This window comes from Sapajus apella, unplaced genomic scaffold, assembly GCF_009761245.1.
Source record: "Sapajus apella isolate SASKATOON/1434 unplaced genomic scaffold, GSC_monkey_1.0 scaffold32, whole genome shotgun sequence".
Lineage (NCBI taxonomy): Eukaryota > Metazoa > Chordata > Mammalia > Primates > Cebidae > Sapajus > Sapajus apella.
The window spans coordinates 15,226,462-15,252,894 of record NW_022436972.1 but is presented as its reverse complement, the minus strand read 5'-3'; the positions used below and the strand labels follow the sequence as shown (position 1 = coordinate 15,252,894).

At 41.8% G+C, this 26,433-nt stretch overlaps 1 protein-coding gene across 1 annotated transcript; it reads right to left on the bottom strand.

Moving 5' to 3' along the window:
• Nucleotides 1–479: 479 nt before the first annotated feature.
• CUNH13orf42 (chromosome unknown C13orf42 homolog) lies at nucleotides 480–26,433 on the bottom strand. The gene is made up of 4 exons (XM_032294571.1): nucleotides 25,471–26,433; nucleotides 5,092–5,239; nucleotides 2,908–3,148; nucleotides 480–1,937 (listed from the first exon to the last, which is right to left on the bottom strand). The coding sequence occupies exons 1-4, from the start codon at nucleotides 25,882–25,884 to the stop codon at nucleotides 1,763–1,765; spliced, it is 978 nt and encodes a 325-aa protein (XP_032150462.1). The 5' UTR covers nucleotides 25,885–26,433; the 3' UTR covers nucleotides 480–1,762.

Here is a 26,433-nt window from a genome sequence, read left to right as displayed (position 1 = left end):
TCAGGTCCCATAAGCAATGAATGCTTTAAAAATATCAGGACAGAAACATCCTCTCAGTCGTGTTTATTTTTTCTTATCTGTAAAAACAAACTGTACACAGTATCTTCACCATGTAATTTCAGGGTGGATCTATGATAAACTGTAGTTAGATAAGAGCAGAGTAAAGACACCTTTATCCTGAGTTTATCCCCAACAGCGAACTTTTATAGATGAGGCTTCAAACAAGGCCACATTTGGAGAAAAGAAAGATCCATGGTGGTAAGTGGCAGGCTTTAATGCAGTTTATAAAACAAACCTCCTAAATGTTTATTTTCCAGTCAAGCTTCTGGCTATAGTTGGGTTAGTACAAGCAACAAATGAAAGAAACCTTCCGAACAGTGAGGTTGGCACCTAAACAATAATAAAGAGAAGTATTAAAACATTTCCAGTATGGTTTCACTCTGAAAACATGTTGAGATAAAATTTCTAAGAATGCAACATAATTAGTAGCTGTCTTTTCTAAGAGTTACATAACCTTAGATTCATATAATCAGGTTTACATAAATAAAAGGTTCTTCCTAAAACATGGAACAATAAGAATATCGTCCCACAGTCATGGTGGAAAGGAAGGCTGTGTTCAGTTCTCCGAGTAAACTTAGCCTAGAATGTCCTTGGCTTAATTCAAATAAATGATTGAGGTTTTTTTTGAGTCTCTCTCCCTCCCTTCTGCCCAAAGGCCCTTATACACCCACAGACTGGTTTATAAGGAAATACGAAAAAAAGCAGTAAGAATGGATAAAGTTCAGTGTATTCTCCACACCAGTGGTTCTCAAGCTTGAACAGGCACAGCTATATGCAAAAATGCAAAAAGTATTTAGAAATACCAAGAATGTATTAAATGTAATTCTGATTCAGATGGTTCCTGAAATACAAAAATCCCTTCTATGCCAGAAGAATGTAATGATTCTGATTGTTCTCTTAACTGGGGAAAGAGAAAGGTGTGGCCTGTCATAACTGGCTCCATGGATACTTAAAAAGATTTTTCTGGGTAAGAATTAGAAGAAAAAAAAAAAGAATCACCCCATCTCCCTTATTCTGTAGCCAATTGCTTGTGGGAAGGGGAGCTGAGCTTTTGGGCCAGAGGAAATAGTGTGGTCCCAAGGCAGGCCCCAGCACACCCCTTCCCTCACCCCATTGCCAGGTCATTAGCCTCATCTTAGCCTAATGCAGCAGGAGTTTCTGGAGAACTCTGGAAAGAGAGCAAAGGGAGCTGCTTCTCACCTGCATTCTGCACACAAGAAGGTAGCCTCAGTGCAGATCCAGTGTGTCTCTGAGCCTCATAGAAAGAGGAGCTACCTCTTTGAAGCTTTGGCCCAGAAATCTACAGGTGAGTTTGTTTCTGGTACTGAGCACATCGCTAGCAGCCACCTGGACGGACACCTGGAGAATGAGGACCAGGCCAGGTGGGGCTGGGTGAGGTCAGGGGAGTGAGCCAGACACTCCACTCAAGACCTTCCATTCCTTTAGCTCCTGAAGACCAGGCAGGCTGTAAGTCCCTGCTCACCAGCCCACGCAGAGAAACTCAGGCTCTGAGAGTGTCCTGAGACCTGCCCCCTGGGAAGCCACAGGTCTGTTTGGCACTAGCGCGGCACCAGCAGGCGATGTGCTGAGGGGTTTGACCGTGTTACAAGTTGCATTTTCAACTCTACCAAACACCTCGTGCTGCGCTGAAAGGAGACAGCTTCTCCGCGACCCGGCTAAGACACGGGAAGGAATCACGGAGTCAGGGCACTGTCCGCTCCCACAGCCTTTCTCGAAGCAGCCACTGCCCTTTGGGGTTCTCTGTCTCATAATAGTCCTCCCCAGGAAACTCCAGGGGCTCCAACGCAAAGAGCTCTGCATCCCACTCCGTGTCTTCTCCTGAGAAGTTGAAAAGGATCTGTCTGGAGCTCCCCAGGCTAGAAGGAAGGAATGAGGCAGAAGGTTTAGTTTGGCTTGGCTGGCCACACAGAGGGAAGGGATGCTCGATGACCACCATTCTCATGGAGACCCTCAGATAACTGCCCTAGCCCTGGCCCTTGAGAAGGACCAAATGGTGTTGCCCTGGGGGCAGTGGGTGCACCTCAGCTGGACCTTGGCCTGGCCTTGAAGGGGGAGGATGGGTGGTGAGGGCTGGGTTGTGATTTTAATATGTCCAGTGCATGGTGTGTTACTGTGGAAGGAAAATGCTATCTAGAAAACCCCTAAATCCAATAGGGTCTAGTGGCTTTTGGAGAAGCAAAACAAGACAGCTGATGAGGCTTGGCAGGCCCTTCTGTTGCAACAGGCAAGGCCCTGCAGCATGGCCTGGGTTGCCCAAACCAAGAAATAACTTACTGCTCTGAGTGAGTAGAGGACAGGAATTCGATGGTTAGTGATGGGAACCAGGCGTGGGGAAGGAAGATCTAAAAGGAAAGAGGCCAGAGGAGATGGTGGTAAGATGGGCCAAGAGGCACCTGGCCAGCAAGTTCTTCACCTCGGAGCCTGCCCAGTGCCTTTGGGACAGGGGCATCTCATTCACTTGATGTTGTCTTCCACTCGGCCCTATGCTCTATTCAACCTCAAACTCATTAAAAGTCTGTAGCACAAGATGTGTCAATGGCACTGGGGGGAATCCTTGAAGGCAGATGGCACAGTGCATGGGCTAAGTGGCCAGAGAGAAAGGGAGGCAGACCCAGGAAGAAGCAGGTTAGGAGCAGGAAAAAGCAGTGAACCAGGCCAGAGTGCAGACTACCGAAAAAGGTGTCGAAACTAAGACCTCCCGACAACATATGTATATGTAAGAATAAGCTGGCATGAAAGATGGAGCTCAAGGTGCCTTAAGGATCACCCCAAGCGTCTGGAGGCCATGCGAGCATCTTGGTCATGCAATTTAGCCCAATCACTTACTCTTTTTTGCAGGCTTTGGGCTTAAATTTCCAGGTGTTGAAGGCCCCTTCCACAGCCTTGGGCAAATAAATGGGGTGCCTCTCGAGTCTCCCCTGAGTGCCCATGGTCCTGCGCTCGGTACTCCTTAGAAACTGGCCGTCTACCGTGTGCACAGCATGGGCAGGAATGTCCTCGGAGTGTCTGCGTGGCACCCGCAGGATCCAGTTAGAATGCAAGCTGTGCTCCTGGGAGCTGGTGGCCACTGGAAGAGAAAAGCATGTGACCCGGGAAGGAAGGACCTGCCATTGGGAGGAGCATAAGGCAAAGGAGAGGGTGGACTGGACTGAAAATTTACCAGAAGTGGGTACAGACAACCATGTTTCTAATAACGAATTCTTAGAAAGGCCTGATAGCCAAGCAAAGAAGATTTGGCTCTGCAGTTGCGGTGCAGGAGGAATGCAATGGAACATATATATGTCCACTAAAAATGAGGACATGGGCCAGGCGTGGTGGCTCATGCCTGTAATCCCAGCACTTTGGGAGGCTGAGGCGGGCAGATCACCTGAGGTCAGGAGTTGAGGCCAGCTGGCCAACATGGAGAAACCGCATCTCTATAACAAATACAAAAATTAGGCAGGCATGGCAGCAGGTGCTTGTAGTCACAGCTACTCAGGAGGCTGAGGTAGCAGTGAGCCAAGACTGCACCACTGCACTCCAGCCTGGACGACAGAGTGAGACTCTGACTAAAAAAAAAAAAAAAAAAAAAAAAATAGGACACAGATCTATATTTATTGACTTGGAAAGTAGCCCAAGATGTATTGTAAATTGTTAAATAAAATGAGATCCTAGTTTTATTTTGAAAATATTAAAATGAGTCTGTAAGTGTGTATGTATGAGTGTGTGTGTGTGTGTGTGTGTGTGTGTGTGTGTGTGTTAACACCACAGTCAGAAGGACATATCCCCAAATGTTAACCATGATGATTATCTCTGGGTGGTAGTTTTGCAGGTCATATTTTTTACTTTCTTCTTTATGCTTCTGTATGTTGTCTGTTTAATTTGATTTACAATGAACATATAGTATTGTTATCAGAGGAAAGTGGCCATTTCATGAATTTGATAAAAATGAATTTGGTCATTTTTATTAAAAATTATAACTCTGAAAATGACCCTTGCATCCTTACTGAGTTCTGTCATCCTTTCACCAATACCCTGACTTTCCTAGGCCTCCCTCACTCCCCGGAGCAGGGTTGCTCTCTGTCAGGGACTGGAGGGGCTTGTGGGAGAGGAGGAGGGTAAGAATAAGCTTGGGAGCAGGGTTAACCTTCTGTGAAACTGCAGAGAACCCGAGTTGAGACCCCAAATCTCACAGATACACATCTATCAAGGCCAGAACAACAATAAATCACAATCTTCTTTCAAGCATTAGAGAAAATGCTCATGAATTATTTAATATTGGTACCAAAAGCTGTGACCTTGGTATAAAGGGCCAGTTAGCCCACTGAATAAGACCATCATTAATTTACACCATGGGGGGCAAGTTAAAGATTTAACAAGTGGTTTGACAGTCACAGGATGGAATATAAAGGTGGCTCAACTGATGAATGTGTTTGGATTCTTTGCTCTCCAGCAAGAGGGGCACCCCAGGACACACCTTGGTGAGGAGGGACTCGTGGCCTCAGGCCTCACCCCACTCCAGCTGCAGCTGTCCAGGCTGGGTCTGGGCAACCACCGTGGGCCTCTCCTGCCCTACACACCACCCTACTACCTAGCCTAGGCAGAGTCAGAAGCTGGATTCTCAAATACAGTTTGTCTATTATTCCCTTTCTTTTTTTTTTAAGTTGTGGTGAAGTATACAGAACATAAAATTTACCATCATCACCATTTTTTTTCTGAGACAGAGTCTTGCTCTATTGGCCATGGTAAGTGGAACACAGGGAAAACATTTTTGTCCAACTATGGCCCCAGAATGTTAGAGGGGCAGGCTGGAGCAGTGGCAGCAGAGACAAATGAAGCAAGAGATCCCCACGGAGGACGGGCTCAGGGCCAGGCTCCAGCTTGGAGGTGCAGGGCTTCCCTTTGATCAGGGAGATGAGATTCCTGATGGCCTATCCTGTAAGTCCACCCCGGAGCCCCCAGCCCATCCTCACAGCATCACAGCCCTACTCGCCTTCAGCCACCATCTTCCCACTGCCTTCTGGCACTCACCATCAAAGTCCACATCTTCATTTGGCGGGCTGGCCTCGGCAGTCCGGGGCCGTCTCTCTGTGTCCAGCTCTGCAATGATGGAGTCAAAGAAAGCAATGGCCTCAGCCACATCGGCGCTGAACTGCGAGTACTTCTTTGGTGTTGCTTTCTGCTAGAGGTGAAGGGGAGAAGAGGGAGTTGCCTGAGCCAGTAAGCCAGAGACTCAGAAAAGGATTGAATGTTGCTAAAACAAAATGCGCATGGAGTTAGGGATTTGTGAGGTTTCAAAGGTAGCTATGAGTAAGTGCCCTGTGGAAGGAAGGTAGATATGCCAGGCCCATAATTGCTGTAGGTCAATGGATTTCTAATTATCTCAGGAAGGGAGACTGAAAGGACAACAAGATCTACTTCTTTCTTGGTCACAGATTTGCTGTCAGACATTAGACAAAATAATTAGTGTTTTTTTAAGCCTTCTTCCTTGCTGATAAACACCCAATTAGGAGGCTGTACAGTTGCTTAGGTAGGTGATGAGACGCTCACAGCGGGAAAGACATGATAGATCTCTCAATATGTTGAAAATGCTCTAAGAGTTGTCAGTTTCTATAATAACCCAATTGTACATTTTAAAATAAAAGAGTATAATTGGATTTTTTGAAACACAAAGGATAAAGGCTTGAGGGGATGGATACCCCGTTTTCCATTAAGTGATTATTTCACATTGCATGCCCATCTCAAAACATCTCATGTACCCCATATATACATACCCCATAAATATATACCTACTATGTATCCACAAAAATTAAAAATAATTTTTTTAAAAAAAATAAAGATGTCAGTTTCTAAAGGGACCAAATTTACAGTCAAATCATAGAACAAATTAAAATTAGTATGACTGTTTGAAAAGTACAAGGAATAATAAAATAGAGTTTCAAAAATCTATTCAGTAGCTAACCAGGTTCCAGGCTTTTCCTGACTGTTCCTTTCATGATCTCAGTTCATCTTCACAATAATCCAGTCATGAGTGACTGACATCATGGAAGTTCAAGATCCATGGTGGGTTTCAGTGGAGAATTCATGGCCTCCAGAATTGACCAAATCAATATGTGTACCAACAAAAAGCTCTCTGAGGAATTTAGGAAATAAGAGAACTTGGGGAGAGATAAAAGGGACAGATGTGTTAACATAGGCACATTTGATCCAATGTAGATGTATTTTATTTTATGTAAGCATTTTCGAAAACAGTGAATATGATTTAATTATAGACTGGTGTGTCAGGAAAGAAAACAACAGCTTCTCTGTGTGTACAAGATGTTTATTAAATGTATGCATTTTGTACTACTAAGAAACATTTTTAAATAGAGAAGTTTTTTCGTTTTATACTTGCAAAATATAAAAGGAAAGCTCTAAGAGCTTTCTTAGAGGAAGATGTTGAAGGACCACAATATACACCCTTGATATGATTTGTCTCTGTGTTCCCACCCAAATCTCATCTTGAATTGTAATCCCTACATGTTAAGGGTGAGACCCGGTGGGAGGTGACTGGAGCATGGTGGTTTCCTCCTTGCTGCTTTTGTGATAGTAGGTTCCCATGAGATCTGATGGTTTAACAGTGTGGCACCTCCCCTTTGCTTGCTCTCTCTCTACGGCTGCCTTGCCAAGAAGGTGCCTACTTTCCCTTTGCCTTCCACAATTGGGTTTCCTAAGGTCTACCAAGTCACATGTAACTGTGAGTCAATTAAACCTCTTTTATTTACAAATTACCTAGTCTTGGGTAGTATCTTTATAGCAGTGTCTCCTGGCCCTTCTGCTCTGTCACATTGGTCACCTCTCCACCTGCTTCCTGACTGGCAGAAGCTTTTGGAAATCTCTTTTCCATGGATGGCCTTTATCTTTTAAAATGAAACTGAGGAGAGGAAAAGTAGAAATCTCAAGAACAAAGAGAACAAGAGAAAGGCCACCCGTGAAAGAGAGATTTCCAAAAGCTTCTGCCAATCAGAAAGCAGGTGGAGAGGTGACCAATGTGATGGAGGAGAAGGACCAGGTCCCAGAACATCATGGGTGGGGTAGCAGCTGAGAAGAGGTACAATTCAACCTTCAGGAAGTGAAGATGCTCTAGACTGGGTGACTCCAGGCACACCAAGGGCTGGGCATGGGATAAGACTAAAAAACCAGGAGGCTTAGTCTGAGTGCAGCAGGCCCAGCTGCCAGGCATCCTTCCTGCAGGCAGGTGACAGAGGCCTCAGCCTGGAGGTAGGTCCATACTTGTTTATTCTCCCTGCGTTTTCTTTTGCTGCTTCCTCTGCCTTGGATGTTCTCACTGGCTGACTCTGATTCATCCACTGAAGTTGGCTGAGACTGCTCCTTCTCCAGGAAGCTTACTGTTTTCCTGGGCTAAGTTTCCATCCTCTAGGTTCCCATGGGTCTCAGTACCTAACCTTAGTCTAGTATGACACATATCATTTTAGAGACTTTTGGTGAAGTGGAGAAGAGAGAAACAAAGAATGGAGAAAGCCACCCAACCCAGCCGGACCCCTGAGGAAGTTTAAGTATTATTTAATAATAATGCAAGGTCCATAGTGGTTTTGCACCTCAAAACCCTCCTCCACATGGAGGGGACGTCTCCAAGTCTCCAGAATTCAACTCCCATCAGTGTTTAGCTTAATGCAGTTGATTATTTTAATATTTTATCATTTAATTAAAATACATTATTATAAATTATAATAAGTCCAAATTAAACACACCAGTTTGGGAACAAATGTAACTTATTTTTAATAAGCACATCATTCAACTTATGAAGCTGAGAAGTACATAGGCATATCCTAGTTTTAAAAATGTTTTATTATAAAAATTTTTCAATAGAAAGACTATAGAAAAGAGAGCCATGAATCCCATACACTCATCATCAACAACCACCGTTCACCTTTCTGCCATTCTTGTTCATCTATCAATCTCTCACTTTTTTTTTCTGAAAGCTAATCCTCAAAGAGATAATTTTATTCATAAATACTTCAAAATGTATCTTTAACAGATAAGAGTTTTCAGCAACATCACCCACAATATTATTATACTCAACAAAACCGGTAATTTCTTAGTATCAGCAAGTACGCAATTTATGTTCTATTTTTCTTGACCGACTCAAAAATGTCTTGTACAAGTTGGTTTGTTCAAGTTAGGATCCAAACAAGGTCCACATTTAATTGCTACCTGTTCCAGTCTCTTTAATGTTTTATGCAGGTCATTTAATTGAAGAATCTGTGTCATTTGTTCTATAGACTTTCTCACATTCTACATTTGACTGACTCCTTCTTCTGGGAGTTGGTTCACATGTTTCTCTATTCCCCAAATCCCCTATACTGGTCCTTAGATCTGGGGCAGGGCTGTCCAGCGGGACTTTCTGTAGTGCTTGCTGGGAATGTTCCACATGTGCACTGTCCACTATGGTAGCCACTAACCACGTGTGGCTATTGAGTACTTGAAAAATGGCTACCATGATTGAGGAACTGAACTTTTAATTCTTAAATTTAAATTTAAATAGCCATATGTGACTGGTGGCTACTGAATTGCAAAGTTCAGATTTAAAGGTTTAAATCAATTCAGATTTAATTTTTTAAATAATGTTAGTAGTGCTGTGTATCACATATTAGGAGGCACACAATGCATGTTTTCCTGTTTTATGCAATGTTGACTTTGATTGGGGGTTTATGTGATGTTGACTTGATCCATCAACTAGAAAATTTGCCATCTACCTTTTACTGAATGCTTTTAGCAGTTATGCCTAGATTCATTATTTTACTACTAGTTGCAAAATGTTGCTTTTCCAGTTCTTCAACCTTCCTGCATTTATTAACTGTGCTTTTGGTATGAAGAACTTTCCCTCATTAACCACACAGTCTGTTTAGGAATGGCAGAATACTTGCTCTTTTTCTCTCATATAATAAATTGATACCCTAGAAAGTTCTCAAGATAACCAATAAGGTTCATTTGCTTGTTTGTTTGGGGGGGGGTAATATTTTAAATTCATGTATTTTTAACATATTTGATGTCATTTCATCAGTTGTAATTATCCTTTTTGATACTCCCACTGTCCTGTATTTTGACATCAAGAACTCTTTCAAGGTGGATCCTGAGTCTCTTTGACACAATCCTGGTATCCTTGAGAGCCTCTGAACTTTTAGACATAGCAAATGCCCAATATTCATCTTGTACATTTTCTACTCCAGACCTGGGTTCTGTTACTTCTCCAAAAACACTTAATTTTTAGTTGGAAGTGGTATTTAGACAGCACAATATACAGGTTAGGGATTTTATTGCTACAGGGTTGTCATTACTTCTAGGCCTTTTCAGTGTAATAAACTAGAAAACAGTAATTTTTTTAGAAATAAAACAAATTTTGAGTTCATACTGATACTTGCAATTCAAATTAAAACACTGTGTTCATGGTTCATCTTCCCACACTTTTCATTACTGCTACAATACATTTCACTTTTAATTATGCTGTAAACACCCAATATATTGCTACCCTTTTTGCTTTAGACAATTAGTTATAATTTAGAGAATTTTTAAATGTTTTAAACCCACAAATTGTATTTTTACCTTTTTCCAGTCGTCTTCACCTCTTTGTGTGGATCTAAGTTTCTATCTGGTACCACATGTACACTTCAAAATGTATCCTTAATATTTATTGTACTACAGGTCTGCTTAAGAATGAATTCTCATAGTTTTTGCTTGTCTAAGAAATATTTCTTTTGCTTTCAGAACTCTGTTGACAAGTATTTTTTTCTTTCTTTCAGTGCTTTAAAGATATCATTTTTGATATAGTTTGACTGTGTCCCCACCCAAATCTTATCTTGAATTGTAGCTCCCATAATTCCCATGTGTCATGAGAGGGAGCGGGTGGAAGGTAATTGAATCATGGGGACAGGTCTTTCCCGTGCTGTTCTCATGATAGTGAGTCTCTTGAGATCTGATGGTCTTATAGAGGGGAGTTCCTCTGCACAAGCTGTCTTGCTTGCCTCCATGTAAGATGTGCCTTTGTTTCTCCTTTGCCTTCCACCATGATTGTGAGGCCTCCCCAGCCATGTGGAACTGTGAGTCCATTAAACCACTTTCTTTTATAAATTACCCAGTCTTGGGTATGTCTTTATCAGCAGAGAGAACAGACTAATGCAGCTCCATTGTTTCCTGGATTGCATCATCTCTGATGAGAAATTTGCTATAATTTTTATCTTAGTTATGCTGTGTCATGTGTCTTTTTCTCTTTGGCATTTCAGCAATTTTATTATGATATACGGCGGCTTTATCATTTTGTTGCTGTTGTTGTGTTATTGATCCTGCTTGGTGTTTTCTTAACTTCTTATATCTGTGGTTTAGTGTACGTGATTTATTTGGGGGAAATTCTCAGCCATTATTCCCTCAAATATTTCTTATACTCCCTTCTTTCTTTCCCTTTCTTTTTCTCTGGGATTCCAACCACACTTATGTTAGACTCCTTGACATCGTCCCACAGTTCTTGAATGCTCTGTTTTTTTGTTTTGTTTTGTTTTGCTTTTTTAACTATATCTTCTTTTTGTGTTAGTTTTGGTCATCTCTTTGGACCCATCTTCAAGTCTACTGACAAGCCCAGCAAATGCATTCTTCATCTCTGGTCTGTGCTGCTCATTTCTAGTCTTTTCATTTGGTTCTTTCCCATGGTTTCCATCTTTCTGCTGGAATTATCCATCTGATCTTATGTGTTTTCCACCTTTTCCATTAGGGCTTTTAGCATATTATAGTTTTTAAAAATGTTCCTGTCTGATGGTTCCAATGTTTGTGTCATAGCTGAGTCTGGTTGTATCAGTTGCTTTGCTGCTAGGCACTGCATTATTCTTTTCTTGCTTTTTCATATAATTCATAATTTTTTGTTGAAGTCCAGGCATTTTATGTAGGTCAGTAGACACTGAAGTTTTTATGCCTGCAAATGGCCTTTCCTTTGGCAAGGCCTTTAGTTTGGCTTTGAGTCAATCTAGATAAGATTTTAGCTGGGACTGGGTCTGTGGTTGCTATGGTTACTCCAAGTGCATCACAGACTTTAAATCTCTCTAGAAATATCTTGTGTTTAAAGTAGAGCCTAATTTTCCAGAGAGTTTGTCCTCAGTGTCTGCTGTATCCTCAGTGTCTGCAGCATCCTCAGCTTTAGGTCTTTACTTTGTGCTTTCCTTAAGAGAGGTTCTCCCTCTACACTTGTGCCCCTCTGTTAGCAGTATTCCACTGTCAGTTTCTATCTGATGCTTTTTTAGAATGGTGGTGAGAGGCAGGACGACATTCACTGTTTTCTGATGAGGCCCTGGTCTCAGGTGGGCACTGTGTCCCTGGGGATGCAGCCTACTCCATGGCCTTGTAAGGATGAGAGTGATATTCTTTCCTGCTCTCTACATCCTGAGCAGAAACTGACAGTCTCTCTAATTCAAACTGAATGGCAGAGGTTTCATATTTAACTTCTTTAATTTATATTTGTATCTCTATTAAACTGAAAATCTTGGTTCCATGTGACATTAAAAAGATTTTTATTTATTTTACCCTACTATATATAATCATTTCAAAATAGTAACACCAACATTACCAATAGTAAGCCCATTGAATGCAGTTTAAGATGTGTGTGTGCATTTCTGTGTGTATGTGTTTGTATGTGTTTTGTTCTTGGACTCTCTAACCAAAATTCTGTTTTAAAGTTTCTTGAAATAACACTTTTCTGTGTGATTATGCTTTTGACTTGGTAATTTGTTAGAGTCCTATGCTTCTGTTGTGTTTCATGTTTTAGGGATTGCTTTTTTCTTTTTTCTTTAATATTTTAAAACTATGTAAATAATATGCATGGCTCCAAAACCAAAACTATAACATTCAAGAGAGGGCTTGTTTTCATGTCAGTTCCTTCTCCTCTATCTTTTCTTTAGTATTTTGTTTATCTTTCTATCATTTATTTGAAAATATAAGCAGGCATATTTGTATTGACCTGCTTTAAAAAAAAAAAGGAGCACACCATGCACATTTGTAAGCATTGCTTTTTACACTCAGTGTATCCTGAGGATCACTCTATAGCAGTAAATAGAGATCCTCCTCATCCCTTTTAATAGCTGCATTGTTCTCCATTGTACAGACATGCATAGGAACAAACAACAATCCCCTATTGATAGATTTTTGGGTAGTTTGCAATCTTTTGCTATTAGTGCAGCAATGAAAAGTCTTGTCATATGTCATTTTGTACTTTGTCTGTAATACTATAGTTTGAGATAGGCTTCTATTCATAAATACCCAGCTTGCTCTAGGTATCTTAAAGAGAGAATGGTGAGCATCAAATAATCTGGCAAGTTAGATAAGCAGGATTTGGTTAACAGAGTTTCTACTGTCCTTTCATGAATTACACTTTTAAAGGTCACCAAATGGATTGTATGATGACTTTCTAAGTACCAAGTCTAAACTACAGGTCAGGGCTGAGCCTTTTCTATTCCTGGATTGAACTCATGCTGATCTCAGCTTTTTCTGCCTTTTCACAATTTCCATGGGGCTTTCTAACCTACACTATGACTTTCCCTCAGTGATTCCTTCAGGGCTCAGGCTATTGCCACAGGAAAATCTACAAAGAGGTGGTTGTGCAAAATGAGACTTCAATCGTCAACACCCCTGGGTGAAACCCAAAATAGTCCTCCCTCCATGAACTCACAACTCTAAGCAAAAGTGGATTGCTTCCCTCCCAAGCTTGATTTTTTTTTTCCTAGCCCAGACCTTTTGGTCTTTGGAAAAGCCAAATGTAATGCAGGCTGTTTCCGGTTGCAGCCTTCCTGGCTGAGTTTCACAGGGTCCATGTCCCTTTGCCATTAGCCCTGAAGCAGCCCCAGGAGAAGAAGCTTTCTCTAAGAGCATCTGTATCACATTGCCAGCTCCACTCCAGTTTGCCTTTCACATTTAACCTTCCATGGCCCTAGGGTTATCATTTTCCAAGTCTTCCCTGCTCCATCTCCCCACCCCAGGCCTGGGCCTCAGATTACTTTTCTCAGATGGAATCCCTTGCACTTTCCAAACAAAACTCCTTTGTATTTCTCATTTTAATTTCTGATTCCTGGAGGGCGGTTTCTATTTATTTATTTATTTATTTATTTTGCATTTCATCTCAGCTTGCCAACCTGCTTGGCTTCACCTCCCTCTGGGTACCTGGGCTGCCACCTTCCCCAGTCTGTTCATTTTCTTCTGGGCTTTGTCAGTATTTTTCTACCAGAGATGCAAATTCTACAAAATAAACTTCCAGTTGTAAACAGCAACATTCTGTCAGAACAGAGAAGCAGGGGGACATCTAAACCCAGCCAATGCCAAGGAGACCACGGCTAAGCATCCAGCCCCCTTTCACTTCTTCTACTTGGCAATTCCCCTCATCTCCTCAGAGGGTCAGCTCTCGTGTCATCTCCTCTCTGAAGCTTTCACCAATCGCCACAGGCAGACCCAGGCACATCTTTTCTATGCTCATTTTCTATCTCATTGGCTAGGTCCGCATAGCGCATTGTATTAATTCACACTGGACCAATGATCCTCAACCTCTTCTTTGAGATGGCTTTGGCAAATAATACTTACAAATATGACATACCCCTATTGATAAATGCACACTGCTGACTGTTGCATACATGAGACAGGTTGTAGGAGGTCCACAGCTCCCAACATTCTAGTTGTAATTCCACCTGTTTCTCATCCAAGGCACCTCAACACACCAGTGTGGCTCAAACAATGATGCTTCTTACGCTCTGGGCTACATTAGGGCAAATAGATTGTCTTTATGTATGAACATCAAGCAACTATTTCAGTGCCTGATGTGGAGTAATAACTATTTGTTGAGTGAAGGAATGCACACCATTATATACATGCTATTTTACCTAATATTTATATTTCCAACCAATTCATATGTTGTTAATTTATACTTTTGGACTTAATTTGGCCAATTTTAAGAATTCTATACTTCTGATTTCTATGGAGTACTAATAATACTTTCTTGGATAATCATACCCAGGAATCTGAATGTCAATATTGGTGATGAAATTTCCAGGGTCAAATGTGGAACTGGTCCTGATTGAGAAGGTCATTTTACCCTTGGATCATTCAACTGGGTGAAATTAAATGCAAAACAAGTCAAATTTACCCACAAGCAATTTAATATTACCAAATAATGTTTTCAGGTTTTAAACCTTAAAAGTTCCATCTAATGCATCTTATTTGCCTTTTGCTCTCCTTGGGATGGATATACAGGACCAAGTCAAAAGTGATACTTATCTATTTCTTTTGTGTTACAGCACCTAAGGAAAGGTATACTCATAATTAAATAGGGTTTTATGGAAAAAGAACGGGAGTTTATGAAACAAGACCTCTAGACTTAGAAGAAAAAAAATAAGAAAAAAGTATAGTCATTGAAACTTAAATACATATCCACACATAGCAACATACAAATTTTCAATAGATGAGCTAATAATCAACTTGCCAGGGTTTTAGAGAAAATCAGTGAAACAGACAATTGAGCTGAGAAAATCATCACAGAGATAAAAGTAAGAAGTTTGTCAGAAACTCTAGTATAACTAAATCATGATATGATCTATTATAACTAAACATTAAAATAGTTTTTGGGAACACAGCTGCATATATTTTGTTTCTGGTAATAGAGGTTGTAGACTCACTGGATCCAACTGACAGTGTTAGGCTGACTTTTTCACCAGCTTTATAATCTTTTTGTTTGTTTAGAGGCAGAATATCTCTCTGTCTCAGGCTGGAATGCAATGCTGTGACCATCGCCCACAGCAGCCTCGAACTCCTGGCCTCATGCAATCCTCCTACCTCAGTTTCCCAAAGTGCTGGGATTATAGGGATGAGCCACCTCACCTGGCCCAGCTTTATAATCTTAAAGCCATTACTTATTTTGCCAGCTTCTTGTAACTCCTGGCTATATATGTCATCTAAATGATCATTTGGCTTTAACAAAACACTAAGTTAATAAAATGTTGTTCATATATATCAAACTGTTAAAAGCCTAACTGACAGAACTAAATTAATAGACTTAAAGCATAGTGTAAAATCTTCACATACAGCAAGTAAAATGTCACAATCCACTAAGAGAAGGAATGTACACCATTATATAAATGCCAGTTTTCAATAAATGGTGTTGGGAAACTTTGCTATTCGGGAAACATTCAAGTTGCATTCTCAGTTCCTACTACATATCCAAATAATTTGCTGATAGACAAAGAGATTGGTTTAAAATAAAATAAAAGAAAGAAAACCAGAACTATTAAAAATGGATAATATGGCAAATATGCAATTGATCTTGATAAATGGAAGGACTTTCTAAGCATGAAAGCAATGGAAGAAATAACAAAAATTGAAGACACAAAAATAAGTAGTACCTGCACATCAGAAAATGTCACATAAATGAAAAGATGCATAACAACTTGGAAAAGGTTATGCATATTTTAACACATATGGAAGACAATGCACCAATATCCTTAAAAACCCCTGTACATGACAAAATATAAGAAGAGTCCCTATAAATAAATAACAAACTTTAATATAGCCAGAAGAAAATGTATAAAGACATGAATGAACAATCCACTAAATAAGATATACACATTTTTTATGACGATAAAAAAGGTCATTCCTCAATGACCCTTTGCAAAGCTCATTATGCAAGCAATAAAAAAAGTACCTTAAGATACTGCAATTTATCTATCAAACTGGAAAACTTTTTAAATTGATGGCAGTACTTGATGCTGACAAAGTGCAATAAGAAAAGCCTATTGGAAACCCACTGTTGATGAAAAGCATAAATTGGTAAAATGTTTCTGGAAAGTAATATGTAAAAGAACTCCTAAAAATTAATGACCTTTGGCCTTCAACTCATCAATCACACTTTAGGAATCTCCACTAAAAAAATGCCTTACAGACATAGAGTGAAATGTGTTTCTTCATAACTTTCAACAATTGTTTAAAGAAGGTGAGTTGTTCAATTCGTCTTTTAAGCTTTTGTTTTTAAAAAGTAGTTAATGAGATGGAAAAGGACCCACAATATATAACACTAAGAAGAGAATACAAAGATGTATATATGGTATGAACCAAATTTAGTGCATTTATACATATATGGACATTAGGGTTGCCAGGTTTAACAAATGAAAATAAAGCATGGCAGCTGAAGTCTAATTTCAGATAAACAATGAATAATTTTTCATATAAATACATGCCAAATATTGTATGGGACATCCTTGTACTAAAAAATTCTAATTTTTTCTAGGCATTCTTCATTTTATCTTATGACCCCAATACACATATGTGCAAATACACAGGAAAAAATGACTAAAAGAAAATATACCTAAAAATTATATAGGGAGTATCTCCATCTAGATGGTGGGATTCTAAGATATTTTTATTTTCTTCCCTATACTGTTTTATGAATTTCACCCTATATGCAAATATAACTTTATTATCAGAAAAAATATATATCATGTGTTTTTGATGGTGGGCTCTAATCAGTTACATAGTGGCTATTTTAGTTATTAGGATATGCTTCCATACAAGCATACTCAAACTATATTCCACTCCACTAAAAAAAAGAAAAGGCAAACCTCTGCTCATCAAAACCACAGACCTATGACTTTTCCAGATTTTTCATCGAAGTTTGTAACAGTTTCCTTCTTAAATTACAGTTGGAGTATCTCAGGTAATTGGTTTACTGAGCACCTACTATGTGCCTAAAACCATGCTAGAGGTTGGAATTAAAAAGATAAATAAGATATAATGCCTCTGCTCAATGAGCTCACAGTTGGTGACATAGATAAGCAAAAGAACGGACAATTAGTGTGCTGAGTGCTAAAACAAGGCTCAGACACAGGGAGGAGGGAAATCCATTGTGTTAAATTGCGGATGTGAGAAAAGGCTTCTCTGGAAGTGCTGTCTCTGCTGTCTCAATGGACAAGAAGTTAGCCAGGTGAACAAGGTAGTGTGAGGGAGAGAAAAAGGAGAGGAGGAGGCATTGTTTCTAGGCAGAGCAAACAGCTTGTGCTCGGAGGATAGATTAGGAATATAATTACACGTCCTGTGGCTTGACTGAGAGGGACTGCCGGAATCATATGCATGGTTATCAATCATTATTATACTGTCTGCCATCTTGCAGAGAGCTCTGCCAAGCATAATAGGAAATTTTTTTGCAGTTCATATTGAATTTTTACTGCCTTTCAACTCTGTAAACCAGACACCGGCTGAGTGATAGAGACAGCTCCCCAGCCCCCACCAGTAACCAATGCTCACAGAAAACCTGCATTTTAATATCACTGTGTTTGCAGAAATTCTCAACGGATCTGAAAAATAAATCTCAGTGGTGTAAAACAGATCCAGAACCTGCTTCCTATCCCATATGTAATTATTATATGGATGATTTTGGAGTCTTTTTAGATGAATTGGACTCAGACCCTACTGCCATAGGAGGAAGAGCCTACAGGCTATTGATATGGTCTCATTTTATGAACCAAGGCCAAGTGGCCTTAATAGAAAATTGATTCTGAAAGCTAACTATTTTCAGAATAAAACTATTTTCACTAAAAATCAATCACTTTTGGCAGGTATTCTTTAGAATTCAATCAGTTCTTTTAAAACCATTTTTATAACAGGTGAATTTCATTAGTTGAGGGACCAGGAGGGGTAAATATTTTGTAAATAGTTCATCTAGGCAGATAGATCAGAAATCCAAGCTACTCAGAGATACATGAAAGAATTAATGAGGTTTCTTCTGTGACCAGTATGTTAGTTCGTTTTCATACTGCTATAAAATATCTGAGACTGCGTAATTTATAAAGGAAAGAGGTTTAATTGATTCACAGTTCAATATGGCTGGGGAAGCCTCAGGAAACTTACAATCATGGCAGAAGGTGAGGAGAAGCAAGTACCTTCTTCACAAGGCATCAGGAAAGAGAAGACCAAGCGAGAGAGCAAGTGCCACACTTTTAAATCCACCTGATCCCATGAGAACTCCCTCTCTATCATGAGATGGATTACAATTTGAGATGAAATTTGGGTGGAGACACAGAGCCAAGCAATATCAACCAATAACCCCCACCTGAGAAAATGTCCAATGTGAACCATCTGAACTGCACGGTAGCCACGGGGCTCCATAGGTTCTGCTGCCAACCCCAAAACAGCAGCTTGGCTCTGTCGCCAGCCTCCTAAGGCTTTTCTCTGTGATCTAGCCAGGACTGGGCCACTTACCTGGCCCATTTCTCAAAGTGGCTGTGGTTGTTGCTGTTCCTTTGGCCCTAAAAGTATGGGGAGCTGTCCCTCAGGGAGGACCCCAAATGCCAGCAAGCACTCTAGTCAGATGCAGAGCACAGGCTTCAACTTTTCCTCTTCACCTCCCATTAAAACCCAGGCTGATCAGTCATAGACAGAAAGGAAATTGGCACAGGCAACAACACGGACGAGCCTTGAAGGCGGTATGCCAAGTGCCATAAGCCAGACACAGAAGATGGAGAACTGCGTGATTCCACTTAGGTGCTAAAACGGGCAAATTCACAGTGACAGAAAGTAGAATAGAGGCCCCCATGGACCGGGAAAAGGGGGAAATGAGGAGTTAGCATTCGATGGGTGCAGAGTTTCTGTTTGGAATGAAAAAGTTGTGGATGGTAGTGATCACTACACAACACTGTGAATGTACTTAATGCCACTGCATTGTATGCTTTAAAATAGTTAAAATGGTAATTTTAAAGTAGTTTACTTTAAAAGACTGTTTCATATTTAAAGAAATAGTTGTCAAACCTTTTATCAAAACATTCTCCTGATTTCTTAATGAGGTACTTTGAGAGTATCCACAAGCTTCGAAGGAATTCATTTTCTAGGCTACTACTAAAAATACTTTCATAAAGTGTTCTAAAAATATGTTAATTAGGGCTTAATAGTCTTTTAGATGAATTATTATGCATTTATACACATGATAATTTGGAAAAGCTCATGGGAGTCTAGTGTAAAGGACCCTGGTTATTGTCTGGCTATTAACATTTTAAAAGATATCTAGCAGTATGCACTTTTACTTTTAAAAAATTGATACAAAATCATTCAAAGAAAAGCATTTAGTAGGCAGAGCACGGTGGCCCACACCTCTAATCCCAGCACTCTGGGAGGCTAGGGTGAGTGGACTCAGGCTCACCTGAGTCCAAGAGTTTAAGAAAAGCATTTAATTTCTTAAGAATTTGTTACTGTAATAGGCTTCATTACTCATAATTTGAGGACACTGAAATGCACTCATTGAAGTGCTACGTGAAAATGGTAAAAGTTATGTTACATTTATTATACCCCATCAAAAGAAAGCTTAAATTTCTAATGAAAACGTTCTCAAATTAGATGGTGGTGAAGATTAAACAATTCTGAATAGACTAAAAACCACTGACTTGTACACTTTGAGTGAGTTTTATGTATGTGAATTAAAGCTATTATTAAAAAAAAAAAAAAAGCCAAGCTAAGAGAAGCGATGTTTATGAAAAGATGAGAAAAAAGGGGAGTAAAATAACTCAGGGCTCGTCACGGCAGCAGAGGGCTGCAGCTTGAAGAAACGAGTAAGAACGAGAAAGTGAGGACAGACACACAGAGAGGCCGAAGCCAGTCACATCTGATACGTGACCCTGGGACAAGCCGCACGGGGAGCATTCGGCTGTCTAACATGCTAGGATGCAGGGTGCAGTAGGAATAGCAAAAAACACAGCAGCACAACTTGTTGCTTTTCACAGACATGTTTCTCTCCTGGGGTGAACCACGTCTTCAGAGAATTTTGACAAAGGCCATTGGAAGGGTGTGTGATCGATCTAACCATACCTCTGGCATTTGAATTCTTCCCTGGGCTCAGAAGAGATTGGCAGAAGCTACTGAACTCAGCTAAGCTGCCAACCCGTCGTCTCTCACTAAGATGCAGTTCAGCACCACACCCTGTGTTGGTACAGCTGAGGCTCTGAGAAATCACCGCCAGCAACTCTGGCCTTGCTCTCTCACAAGACTGATTCCCCCCATGAGGACAGGGACTTTGTCTTCTTCACCAGCATTTAGAACAACCCCTGACACATAGTATGTGCTCAATAAATATGTGTTAATGGACAAATGAACAATATATTAATAAACTGTTACTAAAATATTATTAAGGGCATCATTAACCACATCACATGAGATTCCCTAAGTCAGGTGCTATATGAGATATTCTGAAATTCAAAGTCAGGAGAAAAATCTCACTCCCCTAAGCAATGGGTATGGTTCTTTTCAGATCATCAGAATTTTGAAACAAGTCCAGCTCTTTTTATCTCAGCTTCCAGCAAGAGCAGAGCCAAATCTAAGGCTCATCCATGGCAGCTCAATTAGCTTCTATGATCTGCGTATTCTTTTGAATGGTCTCGATTTTCTATGGATGTTTTTTCTCTCCCAATTTTCCTATTTCTGTTGCTGCTTAACAATTCTGCATGCTCTTGCCTCTTGTATGTTATACAGGATCAGAATATGTTTTCCAGTCAAAAGATGCTGTGGACATACTGACAAGAGTGTGAGTTCTGACATGATACAGAAGCTAATTCAGCTACATAGAAGCTAATTCAGCTGCCATAGATACTCATCTCAGATACTTCGTAGAATGAGTTGGGAGATAGGACAGTATTTTGTTGAAAAATGATTTGAGGACATAATGCCCACCCATCATGAAGTTTCCGTCATAGCTGTGCTTGCACTGTTTCCTCAGCTCTTCTCCTAGTGTGTACTGAGAAGTGCAAAAGCAGATGATATATAAACCAGTATTTCAATGCTATGGGGATCTAGAGTAAACTGGAATCACAGGTAGCCAGGTGAAGAAAGTAAAGATGGAGATAAATTTGATCCACGGATTGTGGGGAGAAAACAGCTTAAAGCATACCTTCTGGCCACTTCCTTTCTGCCAAGTTTCTCTTGAACAAAAGCAGCCCAGTCTCTCCCGTTTTATGAGAGCTTCACCCTACACAGAAGCCATGTGCAGTAGGAGCAGGTGCCTCCCTAGTGACTCTCCCTGGCCAGGCGTGCAGGATAAATCAGCCTCTGCACTGCATCTTAAGGTGCACTCTTGCATCTTGTATGTTATTCAAGATCAAAATATGTTATCCAGTCAAAAGATGCTATAGATACATCGACAGGAGTGTAGTTCTGTCGTGATAGAGACTGGGATCAAATCCTGGCTTTCTCTCCATCAGGTGCATGGCCTTACACAAATATCTTAAAACCCCTGAGCCCCAGTTTTCTCCACTGTAGACTGTGATTAATAGCCAACATGTCAGGTTTGGAGGGTGATTAGAAGTCAGGAATAACAGCTGATTGTTTCTGACAGTGCCTGGGCTGCGGGATGGGAGCAGAGGAAGTGGGTATAGAGGAGAACATCACTGTTCTTCCTCACTGGCAAGAAACACCCAAGGTGCCCAGAGCAGGAGGAGGCTTGTCCTGTTGGTTCAGAGACTTAAATTCCTTAACAGACACACTTCAAACATGCCACCTTCTGCTGCACACATCATGCCCTGGGTTAGAAATTCCTACCTTTTAGTGTCCAAACAATGAGTCCCAAGCTGCGGCTTATTCCCAATACTGACACAAAAATCTTCAGATATGGATTTGTGGTGTTGTTTTGATTTTTAACATTCATTTTTATAAGGGCCTATTCTGAGGGAGGAGTACATTGCCACAGGGCCTGGCAGAGACCCCCACCACACAGGGTCCCAGGGGGAGCTCCCAGCCCACCCGAGGCTCACCTCGCATCTAGTATGTCCTGACCTTCTCCTCCCATCGCCCCTCATGGGTGGTCTTCTAGGCTCCGGGTATCTCCAGGGGACTCGGATAACAGACCATTTTGTACCCTGGTCTTGGATGTCATGCACATGTCAACAGGACCTGTTAGAAAGCCTCACCCCACAGTATGAAAACTGTATGTTTTGATCTAGCAATCGCTTGGAAAATCAAGTTATTGTGTCACATTGATGTTTTTAAAAAATTAGAATAGCATAGAATGCTTCGGAAAACATTAGAGTGCTAAGCAAGGAACAGGAGTAGTCTATTTCATAAAGCTTTTGTTTTGTTTGTGTGTTTAGGTAAACTGGGTCAAAATCCAAAATATATTTCTTACTGCAGTGGATCTTCATCAAAATAGTTTAAAAGCCATTTTTAAACTCAGTCTTACCACAGAAGAAGAATAGACAAGGGAACTCAGGTCCTGTGACCAGGCCAGAGGACTGGTATCTAGATGGAAGGAGGGCAGCAGGGAAGGCCTGCCGTGGTGCCCCATGGCCACAGAGAACACTGCTCCCTCCCTGTATGGAGGCCTCTCCCCTCTCTAAGGCACAAAAGCCATCAGATTTTAAAGTCCATAAAGCATCTACAAATGACTGATAGTATTCACTCCTATGCTTGGGAGACAGAAAAATGAGAAAGGTACTGTTTCAGCTTCAAGCTCACCAAGTTCACTGCAGTCCACCAGGGTGACACGCATTTTAACAAACTGCAGTAGGATGTGAGGAATGCTAAAACAGAGGTGTGTTCAGACAATCCTGGAGAAGAGATGAGGCTAATTCTATAGGGTGGTCTATTCATTTCCTAGGACCACCATAGCAAAGCACCACAAACGGGGTGGCTTCTGTCGTTTAGAGCTACAGGTCTCACAGTTCTGGGGGCCAGAACCCTGAGATCAAGGTGTCTGCATGGCATTCTCCCTGCGTCTCTGTGTCCTCACATGGCCATCTTATGAAAACTCCAGTCCTATGGAATCAGGGGCCCACCCGACTCCAGCGTTACCTCATCTTAACTAATTACACCTGCAGTGACCCAATTTCTAACCGAGGTCACCTTCTGTGGTACTGGGGGTTAGGACTTCCACATTTACATTTGGAGGAGATACAGTTCAACTCATAGCAGGTAGTCAAGTGAAAGAATGGGGTTTCCCTAAACCTGGAACATCAGCAGGGTTTTCTCCCAAAGCATGGGGTGATGGCATTCCAGGGTGAAGGAGTCCTCCTGACCCCCTGTCCCTGCAGTGCACAAAGACCCAGGCAGCCATGGGCCACCCCACCAGCCAGGGTGCACCCTGGCTATACCCATCATTTCACAGGCAGGCCCATCATACAGCTGTTTCTGTCAGAGCCATGGGGAAGGGGAGCAGCTTTGCTAAAGACTGTTAAGAGCCCCCTGCACCCAACATTTCAGAGTCTGTGAGCACAGGAGGAAGCACCTGGTACGTGCCAGGAACAACTACGTGCAGGAGCCTGCTTCTCATATTATCATTTCCATCACTACCTGACAGAAGAACAGACCCAGGGAGGTGAACTTCCCTTGACAAAGGCACACCTCTGGTAAACAGCAGAACTAAAATTCACATCTTGGTCTGACCGACTTCAGTGCAGTATCCTTTCAAAACTCTTTCCTGACTGCACTGTGGTAAGAGGCATCTCCGAAGGAGAACCCTACATTACATCAGGCCCAGGTGCCTCTTCACAGCCATTCAAAGGTCTAGAGCTGGTCACTCTGCTTCTATTCCCTCCCTCTATCTTCAGAGAGCTCAACAAGGAAGGAAGGTAGGTCCTATAAGAGAGCGCTCCATCTGCAGGGAAACGTAGTGCCTAGAGGAAACCTAGCCAATGGCTAGAACCCCAGAATATTCAATCTGGAAAGGAGTCTAGAAAGCACTGCAACCCCCTCTGTCATCAGAGGCTGCTGACCCACAGATCTACAGCTGGCTGACCACAGAGTTAGCACCAGGACCCACGACTAGGACCCTTTTGACATGCTTTAGAGTTAAAATGATGATTTAGACTGCTCCCACCTGGTATAGCATGCAGACAGTTGAAACCAATTGAGTTAGGCCAAGCTCTAGAGATTTGATAGTGGGCCAATCAGTCATTCAACATTAATGGAGCTTACACCACCTACAGGACACTCTGGGGAGAAAGCAAGAAAGCTGGAGACATGCCTGCTTCAAACATCTCATCAGTTCACCAAGAAAATGATTGATGGAAGTATACAACAAAACAGCCTCAACCTATAGGCATTAGAAATAAATAAAAACAGCCTGAGTTTGGCAGCTCACACCTGTAAACCCAGCATTTTGGGAGACCTAAGCGGGAGGACTGCTTGAGGTCAGGAATTTGAGACCAGCCTGAGCAACAAAGGAAGACTCCTGTCTCTGCCAAAAAAAAACAAGCTTTTAAAATTAGCCAGATGTGGTGGCAGGTGCATGTATTCCCAGCTAGTTGGGAAGCTGAGATGGGAAGATCACTTGAGCCCAGGAGTTTGAGGTTGCAGTGAGCTATGATTGTGCCACTGCACTCCAGCCTGGGCAACAGAGGACCCTGTCTCTAAATAAAAACAAGTCTGAGGAAATGAAGGAAAGAGTAACTGAATGAATTGCTGGCTGATAATTAAACGTAGGTGACCTAGCACCTACAGGCAGGTCACCGAGCCTCAGTTTGGCCTTCTGTGATACTGAAGGAGTTCCTCCCCACCTTCTGTACTGGCTTTATTGGGATGCTCAAGAAAAGATGATATATACAAAACACTGCAATAAGCATAAACAATGAGATAAATGCAAGTGATTTCTTTCACTCATTTCTGGCTTATGACTGCCTGGAGGTCCCCAGTGCCCAAAGCCATCCGGGAATCTCCTAAAAAACAAAGACTCTCTCTGTGGCTATACCTGAGTCACCACAGTGCGTGGGTCCGAGGGACAGATGGAGGAGTCTTATGGTTGTCAGGCTTGAAGGGGCTAAGCGCCTCAACATTTGAAAACATCCAGTCATATGATGATTGTATTTTTCACCAGAATTTTTAGATGTGATAATAATTAAAAAAAAAAAAACACCTCACAATTTGTTGAAAAAATTTGCTGTCATCCAAATGCCAGGCAAACATTATTGACAGGTATGCAATGCAAATACAGGGCCGCCTGACACCAAAGCCCACGTCTTCCCCACCGAGCTGCTCTGTGGACACTATTACCTGCTCCTTCTTACTTCCTGGATATTAAAAATAAACATGGATCAAGAAACTACCAATCAGGCACTATGCTTATTACCTGGGTGACAAAATAATCTGTATACCAAACCCTGTGACACACAATGTACCTATATAACAAACCTGCATGTGTACCCCTGACCAAAAATAAAAGTTAATAATAAATAAATGAGTAATAAACATGGGTGTAGCCACCCTTAGCCAGGCTGGGGAGATGGTCACGTAAAGTGTCTGAGCACTATTGCGCTGTGGCTCAGAATGTGTCAGTTTCATTAGGCCACACACAGGTGGGAAGAAGCTTTCAAACAGTTGTCCAAGGCTCTTGGAAGAGCCCGCATCTAGCTTGTACTGCTCAGCAGCACTTACCTTTATTTCTTTGGGAGTAGACCGGAGAGGGGTCTTTTTCCCTCCTTTGGAGGATTTGGAGGAGGTTGAGGAGGTGCCCTGAGCGTGGCGGGGCTTCAGATCACTGAAGCTGCTGAGATACTTTTTGCGTAAGGCCAGCAGCTCCTGCAGGTACTGCAGGCAGTCCTGGGTGCGGGAGTACATCCACGCCCGGTCCTCCTCCTGCCGCAGGTAGTACAGGCTGGTGTCCATGCTGCTGCTGCTTTTGTACTTCTTTAAGGACTCACTGAATTTCTCCCCGTGGTCCCCGACCACATACATGGAGCTGCTTCGAATTAGCTTCACCGTGGGGCTGGCTCCTTCGTAGAAGGGGCTCTCAGCCGCCACCTTTCTCTGCGGGCTGGAGTTAAAGATGGAGTGGATCTTTCTGAACATGGTGCTCGATTTCTTTCTGTGGGCACCTTCCAGCTGCCTGTGCTGCCGCCACCTGATCTAGCTGTGGGGAGAGGAGCCGACATCCAGGCCTGGCACCATCTGCCTTCCAGGAGGCCTCTGATCTCTGGGATCCCAGGGAGCACAGGCTTGGTCAGGTGGGTGACCTGCACATCTCCCATGGGGGATATTTACATCCTATAACCAAGACGCCAGAAACAACCCGAAGATAGAAGGTAGTGCACTGTGGTGTCAAAAACGAGTGCCCAGGCTGGCTTTATGAAGCATTTGGTACAAATACCTTCTGTGCTCTCCCGTGGAAGGCTGCAGCTGGAGGGAGAGAGTGCCTGCTCAGTTATTTTCTTTCCTTTTCACTCTCCATCGCTGGCCATGGGCTCACTCAGTTTGAGTTGATCTTGGTGTGGATTTTTACATTTCCACCTGGGTTGAGTTGGCGCCGGTTGTGAATTCTCTGAATCCAAAATAAAATTCTACTTAGCAGGGACAGCCCTTACCCAAAAAATGTGTGTTGCTCAGGGTAAAATCTAGTAC